Here is a 9,713-nt window from a genome sequence, read left to right as displayed (position 1 = left end):
GATTGGAGGCCGAGGTGGGAGAGGCGGGCGGAGGGAAGCGTAGGCGAGCGACGATTGTTTAGATTAAGCTCCCGCCAGGGACCGAATGGGAAAAACAGATTGGTAGGGGAAGGAAAGAGGTGTGGCCTCGTGTGAGGAGTGGGCGGGCGAGCTCAGGCGCGAAGTGTACGGATTGGCGGAGGGACGCCGATTGCCGCTCCATGATTGGCCGCGGCGCTGCTCTGTCGTTAAACCGGCTGCGCGCGGAGTGGGTTCGGTGTGGCCGGGGGCTGTTAATTGCGCCGGAGAAGAAGAAGGAAGAGGAGGAGTGGGAAGGGGGATTCTGTCATGGCGCGGGTGACGGTGCTGGGAGTTTCGGTGCTGGAAAACCCAAGCCCCTTTAGCCAGCCGCTCCGCTTCCAGGTGCAGTTCGAGTGCGGAGAGGCTTTGCCTCACGGTGAGTCTGGAGAGCGCTGAGCGCCTTTCATTCCTTCCCACGCAGGGCTTTACTGGTCCAACTAGCAGCTTGCAGTCATCACCGACAAAAGCACCTTCGCATGCTGCCCAAACCTTTAGTGGGTTGCATGGGGAAGGGAGACTAAGTTCTGTGTTCCCACGAGGCCTCAATTTAACTTAGTCTCGGCTTAGGGCTGTAGAGGTTTTGGCTATAAAGAGCTGTTCTGATGTCTAGATACCCTAACTCTGGGGAGACACTTGCTGACCTAGATGCTCACAGCTGTGGGGTATAATGGTGTAAGGCAGTGGTTCCCAAAGTGGGCGGTACTGTCCCCTGGTGGGCAGTGGGATTACCTGGTGGTCTCTAAGAGGTAAGGGCAGCAGGAGATACTAGAGGTGGGCCCCTTCAATTTACAATAAGTCAAGCTGTGGAACTGTGCAGGCAAATATGGTGGCAACTATCAGAATATTTTTCAGACTGAAAAGTTGGGATCACTGAATCAAGTTCATCAATCGGTTTTGTTGAATGAATTAAACTAAAACATTTTAATTGGATTTTGAATAGATGAACAATTGTTACTGTTTTTAATTTAATTGCTGTCTTCCTCAATAAGTCATGCAAATTTTGAATAAGCCTTTTTATAGTTTAGGAAGGACTGGGAATGAGTTTGTGGAACCAAGGGGGTGGCAGCCTGAAAAAGTTTTGGAACCACTAGGAGTGTTAGGTGTAATCATTTGACATATTCTTGAGCCCTACCAATCTCTTCTGGCCTTTGTTTTAATGTCTTTAGTCCCTCAGGGAAATTTGTAAAAAAAAAACCCTGCCCCCTCATAGTCACTCCCCACATAGTCAGGAGTTGCTCTCTAGAGGGGAACACAGATATGAGGTACTAGGAAGTCTTTGAAGGTGTCTTGGGGGAGGAAGTAACAGCTATGTTTTCATGGGGTACTTTCTGTATAGCAGTGGGATGCTGTACTCCAAAATGGTGTTTAACTAAACAAATGCTTGTTCATTTATTCTCTCCCCGCCTGCCTTTTCATGTAAGGAGATCAGGGTTACATGGTTCTCTTCCAGGACAAGTGCCACTTACAGACTATGTACTGATGGGGTTTGCCACTACACAAAAAATGTTAAGTAAGAAAGTAAAAAGAGTGCCTCTCTCTCCCCGCCCCCCAGACGGAATGGGGATTCAAGTGCAGTTTTTCAGAGATTGAAAATTTTTGATTCCTTGCATTTCAGCTTGTTTGCTCTAATAGCTACTTTACCAACAGGTTTGTCACCAGGAAGAAAAAAACAGGGACCCCCTGTGCTTGTGCAAACATTAGTCTAAACGAGAAATAAGGGTAGATGGATTAGTCTGGATGGGAAAGGTCATAGAGAGCTTTAAAGGTAAAGAAATGAGTGCTGGATATCTAAAGGGAAGAGGTGCAGCAGATTCATTGGGCTTATTGTGGTCCTTGAAAGCTGCTGTTATGGCACAGTGTTTATTTTCAAGTGAGGCAGACTATTAACATGGAGTACTCCCCCATGCAGATGGGAGAAGCCCTGTCATGGGATGCAGATGTAGAACATTTTCACAGCCATGTTTCATACTGTGCATACTTTTTTGCAGTTTCAGAAGCATGAATTTGCGTATTGTGTAGGCTTCAGCATTCTGAGAATTCCAGCTTTCATTAAAACTGTTGAATTTATCTCTTTATCACTTTACTTAAAACATTGAATGTGTTCCTGAGATCTTGGAACCCTACATGAGCAAGCAGGTATGGTGGGGAAGACATACTGGAGGACATCCAGGGCTGTAGCCATTGGAGGGAAAACCTGCCCCCCTAAGGTTTTTAGGCCCATTTCCTGAATGTTGATGACTTGCACATGTTTCAGATTTTGGTTTGCTTGTGGGGTGGGTAGTAAGCACAGAGTATTCACAGCTCTTGTTCAAACCAGGCTTCTGTTATGGAGTTCAGAGTGGTTAGAAATTGAAATAGGTTATCACTGTGAATACTTCCTTGGTTTTTTTTTATAGGATGCAGTGAATATTTTTTAATCTGCTCTTGGCAATAGAGTGCTTTAGGACTACTCTTAATGTTGCCATCATATCAGAGACGGGGCCTGGGATCTTTTTCAGGACATGCATCCCCTGTGACTGCATTCCTGTTGTTAAAACTCTCCCTGGCTTCTGAGATCTTGCAAGCCAGTGAATAATTTCTTGTGGGAGGTATGCATGAAAAGTAATACCAGCAAAAAATAAATGTTAAAGTGATTCATAAGTAAGCTGCAACCTGGGATTACCTGCCTTTTTCAGACAGTGATCTTCTACTAGAATAACTTTCACAGGATGCCAAGATAGCAAAGGGGCATTTCCATGAGCAACTGTGTAGGTACTTGAGAAATTCACATAGTTTCCCATCACTCCCTATTGATCCCGGTTCTTGTTCCCTTCCTTAACATCTCTTTTGGCTCCTGTTTATGGGACATTCTAGAATGCCTGACTTCCATTTTGTTTAGGACCCCTGATTATTGGGTGCAACTTCTTGTGATTAGAATTCTTAGGTTGCAAGGAAGAGCTTGTTATAACCATCTTAGGTGAACAAACGATCCTTCATGGCAGATTGCCAGCAATATTTTATGGATCATTTTTTAAGTCAGAAAGATAGAAGAATGACACAAGATTTAAAGATAAATTGTGTATTCACCCATTTAATAAGCCTGCTTTTAGATGTTTATCTATCCCATAAAAAGTTGAGTAACTTTGGGTCTTGAGCCCACTCAACAGTGCTTCTAGTGAGCTGTTTACTTTTTTCCAAAGGTAAATGCCAAATGTATGTTTGTTTGTTCATTCAAATGTTCATCCATAGCTTGTTTAAAAATGGCACCGCTGTATAAGTAGTTGCAAAGTGCCCTTGGCTCATTGTGATATGTGAGCTTTCCACAGAAATGCTTACTTTAGGGTTTGAGCTGAACACATTCAAGAGGTTCTTGAGCTGGCTTCAGTGAACTGAGGATGTTGCATCAGCATTCTCCCTGTCATTTTTTCATGAGTATCTTCAATACTTGAAGAGAGAAGAGACCATTTTGAAAAGCTTGCTTGTGACTTCCTTGGAAGCAGAATACTGTGATCTTGACTTTGCTTGGTAAATGAAATCCTCAGTCTGGCACTTGAACAGATGCATATGTTTTTGAAACATTAATACTAATTCACTGGCTGTTGTAATGGCTTCAAGTAGGATGGCAATATTTCCAATAAGCCTCTGCAGATGTGTGTATACTGTTGCTGATTTTTTTTTCTGTTTTATCTCTTTTTTTCAGACTTGGAGTGGAAGATCATTTATGTGGGTTCTGCTGAGAGTGAAGAGTATGACCAAGTTCTTGACTCTGTGCTGGTGGGACCAGTACCAGCTGGGAGACACATGTTTGTATTTGAGGTAAGAGCTAATCTACTTGGGGAAAGGGAGGAAAGAGCAGTGTTGGAGGAGGAGATGACAGAGAAGTATAAGGCTAATTTGGACTTCAGTCTTATTAAACTCAATGGAGTTTGCAAGATGAGACTGCATATTTGTTTAAAAGTAAATAACTTAAGTGGACTGATTAGTGTGGAGGGCTAAGTATGAAATCCTATACACAAATACTCCTGTCTAAGACCTCTGAATTTGACTAGACTAGCTTAAAATACAATTGTCTTGTAAATCCCTAACACGTGTGTTTGTGTTAGCAGAGTAGAACGGAAGAGATAGATTTTCAGTTGGTTCTGGTGGGTTTTCCGGGCTGTGTGGCCATGGTCTAATGGATCTTGTTCCTAACGTTTTGCCTGCATCTGTGGCTGGCATGAACAAGATCCACCAGACCACGGCCACACAGCCCAGAAAACCCACCTGAACCAGTTGAATCCAGCCATGAAAGCCTTCAACAATACGGATTTTCAATAGCTTTTTATATATGAGTTTACTAACTATAGGATTATATGGACATAAAATAAGAAATCCTTTCTTTCCTGTTACACATCTACATTACTGTACATTTGGTTACATTGGGGTGCTGGTGCTGGGATCATGTCTGCTCAAACAAAGAAACAGTTAACTTTATAACTTCAGATGTGCATGCTCACTAGCATGTAAGCAATGGCTATCTGACTGACCAATAGCTAATCAATAGATCAGGTCATAAACAGTGAGTTCAGAAACTTGTTTACCTACAAACAGTTAACCCTTTTATAACTGAATTGTGACACACTTGAAAAATCCCAACACAGAGTTCATGCTTTTGATTCTTGTTTAAACACAGTTGGAAGGAACCTATAGCGGCTTAGCCTAATACCTCTTAAAAGAGTCTACATTTCTCTGATTACCAGTAAATAGTTAATTGTCTGATCTGTTTGGCTATTGAGAGACATTCCATAGCTTTTTAAAAATACAGTCCAAATCTGTATTGTGGCAACCTGAACCCATTGTTATTTACTATACCATCAATGATCCAGTTTAATATTAGTATAGTAGTATATAATTTGTGTTAGTATATGGTGGGCTTTTTAACATCTGAAAATTGTCTCACACAAATTTATTAGCTATAACAATACAGTATCTTCTGTAGTATAGCCTTTTCTTTTATTACTTTCCTCTGAACTTAAAATTCATTGATGAAACATTAGTGTAACAATTTGTGAGTCCATACAATAGAATCTTCATGAAAGCAGAAAGACATGAAGAGAACTTTTGGGTCCACCTTTTTAGATACTTTCACACACAAGGCTAGACCAGTCTGGGAAGAGCGCCAAGCAAGAGATAACACAAACTGTAACAGTAAAAACAGGTGCTAGCAAGAAACCGTCACATTCCAATCCCATCTTTTCAGCAGAAGATCAACTGGTATAGTTTGAATCATACTGATAAATGTACATGCATGGATTTTTTTAGCTCCATTGTAGTCTGATTTTAGGCCCGGTTATGTGATTGAAATGGCATTGATTGCCATGGTGAATGACATGCACTGGGAGATGGACAGGGAAGTATTGTCGAAGGCTTTCACGGCCAGATTCAACTGGGTTTTCTGGGCTGTGTGGCCGTTGTCTGGTAGATCTTGCTTCCTAACGTTTCATCTGTATCTGTGGCTGGCATCTTCAGAGGTGTATCACAGCAAGAAGTCTGTTACACACTGTGTCTAGTGAGAAGGGAATGTTTAGTGGGGTATAAATTGTTATGTCCCCGGGTGGGGAACCAATCTTTTTTTTTATAACACCAGAGCTTTTACCATAACACAAACATGTTTGGGCTGTATTTATGATAGGCTAGCTTTTTGAAAGTTGTTACAGCCTTGTGTAAGCTTATAGTGTTTTTATGTTTGCTAAATTTTATAAATGTTTTATTGTTTTATTATATTGCAAATTGTTTTATTATATTGCAGATTGCCTCTAGAAGAAATGCAGCATTTAATGTTTTAATAAAAAACACTCAGTTTTGAAAATCACTGGGTGACCTTTGACCGCTGAATATCATAAATTGCTGTGAGGATCAGATGGGGAAAATTGTATGCCGCTTCCATGAACTATTTGGAAGTGTCTAATACAAACGTCTCTAATGTTTGGTTTGTTTGTATTGCCTTCTCTCTGCAGGCTAATGCCCCTAACCCTGATCTAATCCCAGAAAGTGATGCTGTGGGCGTTACGGTGATCCTCATCACCTGCACTTACCTTGGCCAAGAATTCATTCGCATTGGGTACTATGTCAATAATGAGTATGTGGATCCAGAACTAAGAGAGAATCCACCCCTCAAACCAGACTTTTCTCAGGTGAAATGCTGATATGCTAAGAGAAGAATTAATCTAACCTCCCTTTTAAACTTGATTGCCATGCCATGGCTCCCTCACAGTTCTGTGACCGATGTCTTTAGTTGTTTCTGAAGGCACAAAGCAACTTTTGTTTATTTATTAATTGCATCTTATATAATGGGGGAAAGAAGGAAATGCTCAAAAGCAGTATTTTTGAAAGGGGAAGAGCATTGCAAGCAATATTGCATCGCTTAAAAGTGAAATGAACATACCCCTTTGGATTATACTAAGTGAAATTATGAACCCCACATTCCCTGGTTTTTCCTCATACATTGGAAAATTACAGTCATGAAAGAGGAAAGTCTAGATGATAAGAAGGTGGATCATATGGTGACCACAGCACCTGTGGTTGTTAATGGGTATAATACTCAATGAGTCTTAAAGACTGGGGAGGAAGACATTTATTTTGAGAATGTATGTTGACTGCTGTGTCACTTACAGCCCCATCTACAGGCCAGACTGCAGCTGTGCTGCCCCACGGCTCTCAAAGGGAGCAACACTTCTGAGAAGCCCCAATGGCCTGAGTGGGGACTGTGGCCCGCCTGCGCAGTGCTGGCAAAGGCCAGGAGGGAACTGGCTAACATCAGGTGCTCCCTGACCTCACTACAGCAGCAGCGCAGGGATGCTGAGGCAGCATCCTGCACTGCGTCCCACCACCGGGGGGTGGGGGGGGTGACAGCAGCGGTGCCCTGCTGCTCCCAGTGGCATAATCACTTCCCCTTGAATAGGACTGTTTGACTGCTACATTAAAGAACGAAGAAGTTTAAAAGAGGTTATTTAAAAAAAACATTTTGAAATAACCTTTTAAACTTCTTAGTTCTTTAATGTAGCCCTTCTGTAATACCTGAGCTATACCCCTTCTAAGAAGGAATGAATTGATTAGAGAGAGATCCCCTGTTTTTTTATCCATCAATAAATGTTTCCTTTATTCTGAGGTTCCAAGTAGGAGTTACTTTGCTCTTTCAGAGAGTATATTTCTAGTATTTTAAAATCCCTGCTTTACTCTATCCAGAAAACTATTGTCCTTGGGAACTACTTACTACATTTTCTGCAATAGGAGGAACAGGGTCATTGGGGATCATGCAACTAAATCAGGGAATCACTCAGTGACTTCAGAACCAGTTTATTATCTGCATTCACTAGACAGGACGTCCTGACCAGAGGAGTGGTAGAGAGTACAGCTCCTGTGATAAAGAAGCTTTGATTTTTTTCCTTCAAGAGTTAAGGCACAATTGAAATATTTTGTACAATGGAGCCATGATAGGGTTGATTACAGCTGAATAGAGAGAACAAAGCCTTGTTTACAGTTGCTTCTGGAATTATTATTGTGCTGATTAACTCAGGTAAGAATAGGGTTACAGGCAGTTCTACTCTGGAAGGGTAGATTTGCATGTTATAAGAGGGAGATACTCAGTACTGAGTTAAGAGCTTTGATGGGTTCTTCAAGGGAGGAATTGTGCTCTGAACAAAGTTTTAAGGTTAGTTTCTTAGTGATTCAAGTAAATTGGGGCAGTGGATTGTAACATCCTTCAGGAGGCAACTACTTATGCTTTTAATTTATCTTTTGTTCTATTATATTTGTACCCCACCCACGGTTGAGCTCAGGGTGGCTTACAATAGCGTATGGTATCTCGGTTTCAAAATGCCACACAGAAGAGTTGAACTAATATCTCTGGAAAGCTATCGGCTGTAATGACCCCTAAGCAGTCCAGCAAATCAATGCAGTTTTCCAGGGATAGTACAATGAAAGCAACTAGGATCACTTTTATCTTTGTCATAGCTGGAAGGAAGTAATAATTTGTTTGATTCTTATTGTCAGTGTGTAGAGTCACTGTAAGACGTAAGTAGCTATTAGTTTAGAAAAATGTTCCAAAGTAAACCTATTTAATTACTTCACCCTTGTTCTTGCTTCATAGCTGCAGAGGAATATCCTGGCGTCCAACCCTCGTGTCACTCGTTTCCACATCAATTGGGATGGTCCTAGAGACCAAATGGACAATATTGAAAATGTGGATCCAGAGGTGGATGGCTTCTTGTCCCCTAGCTGTGACTACATCAAAGGGTTGGCCCCATCAGTGGGTCTTCAGCCGGAGAATTCTATGGACTGCATGTGATCTAAGCACAAGAATCTAAGGAGCGGACGTGGAGAAGGGCAATTTATGATTTTTTTGTAGAAACGCTGAAAGCAAAATGAATAATGTCAGGCAACTGAATTCCTAAATGGTCTCTCTGAGTCAACAGAAATTTCTGAGCCCTTATCCTGTTGGAATTTGACAAGATGATTTCCTGACTGTTAAGTCTGCAGTTCTGCTGTAGGGTTTTGTGCTTGAGACTGCACCTTCTGCTCTTGACAGGCAACTAGTGCAGCAACTGAGTAAGCAAAAATCCTGTGTTTCCCCATGTTTTTGTCAAATCTGGAGCCCAGGAGTAATGCACAGTGCCACATTGCTCTTTTTTTCTTGAGAGTCTAGGACAGTAGGCACCTCTGTTTCAGGAGCTTGACTCTTTTGTTTTCATTTCATGCAAAGGAGAGCCTCAGGGACCTACGGCCAACATAATAGCTAGATATTGCAGCCAGGCCTTGATGCCTTTCTGAATATCTCTTTGACCCAGTTTTGCAGTCATTGTTCTACTGTTGCACTTAGCATAAACAGTGATGAAATTCTCTTGTACTGGCTGGAAGCACAGGAGGGGCTGCTTCTTATGTGAAGGGTATTGTTGGTGCTTTTTCAAGCACTGATTGTAGGCTTGCCCTAGCTGCCTATCTTTGTACTCTATCCCCCAACTGTATCCTCTCCAGGGCCAGAACTGGCAGCAGTAGTATCTCCTGCAAGCAGTATCTAAATTTATAAAATCCTTCACAGGTGCTCTTGTCTGGGGAGCACTGACCATACCTTTCTCACAGGGTCAGGTTTGCTCTTCTGGCATTTAGGCTAATTTGTAGTTTCTTTCTACATATACAAAGTTCCTCTCAAAACTCATTTCCATTAATATACCTTTTTCTGTTAGAGCAATGTTTACAACTTTGTGATAGAAAAGCTCTTTTTCTGGGGGCCCCCACCATCCATTTCTTTACTTTCAGTGGCTACATGCCCTGGTTCTTGGCCTATTTTGCTCCCTGAAGTTACAGTGATATGTGCTGTGTACAGATCTTTTAATCATTTTATGTTGTGGAATTGATGTCCAATTAATAAAACTTTTGGAAGAATTTATTATGAATTGCGGAATAGCTATCTTTCCAATAGATAGAGAACGTTGGTTGGAGCCTCATTGTGAATGACTGAGGCCGTTTCCACACGGAGGCGGAAGCGGCCGGGTCAGCGTTTACGACGCCGACCCAACGACGCTGGGACCGTCCGCACGGACGGTCCTGGAAACAGCCAGGCAGCCAGCACCGCGGAGCGCTGGCGCCTGGCCGACCCGGCATGTCCCCGGGCCTCCGGCGCGTCGTCGAGGCCTGGG

The 9,713-nt window shown here is 42.3% G+C and overlaps 1 protein-coding gene across 1 annotated transcript; it reads left to right on the top strand.

Annotated features, from left to right (window-relative positions):
* The first annotated feature begins 229 nt into the window (after positions 1–229).
* Positions 230–9,463, top strand: ASF1B (anti-silencing function 1B histone chaperone). The gene is made up of 4 exons (XM_048491912.1): positions 230–436; positions 3,740–3,855; positions 6,036–6,212; positions 8,168–9,463. The coding sequence occupies exons 1-4, from the start codon at positions 328–330 to the stop codon at positions 8,363–8,365; spliced, it is 600 nt and encodes a 199-aa protein (XP_048347869.1). The 5' UTR covers positions 230–327; the 3' UTR covers positions 8,366–9,463.
* Positions 9,464–9,713: the final 250 nt, after the last annotated feature.

Source organism: Sphaerodactylus townsendi, linkage group LG03 (genome assembly GCF_021028975.2).
Source record: "Sphaerodactylus townsendi isolate TG3544 linkage group LG03, MPM_Stown_v2.3, whole genome shotgun sequence".
In the NCBI taxonomy this organism is placed as follows: Eukaryota; Metazoa; Chordata; class Lepidosauria; order Squamata; family Sphaerodactylidae; genus Sphaerodactylus; species Sphaerodactylus townsendi.
The sequence above is the reverse complement of the archived record's forward strand: the minus strand, read 5'-3'. Positions and strand labels throughout refer to the sequence as shown.

Coding starts and splice junctions, on each gene's coding strand:
- ASF1B (XM_048491912.1), top strand. CDS start 328: ATGGCGCGGGTGACGGTGCTGGGAGTTTCGGTGCTGGAAAACCCAAGC. Junction 437..3,739: donor CGGAGAGGCTTTGCCTCACG/GTGAGTCTGGAG, acceptor TCTTTTTTTCAG/ACTTGGAGTGGAAGATCATT. Junction 3,856..6,035: donor GACACATGTTTGTATTTGAG/GTAAGAGCTAAT, acceptor TTCTCTCTGCAG/GCTAATGCCCCTAACCCTGA.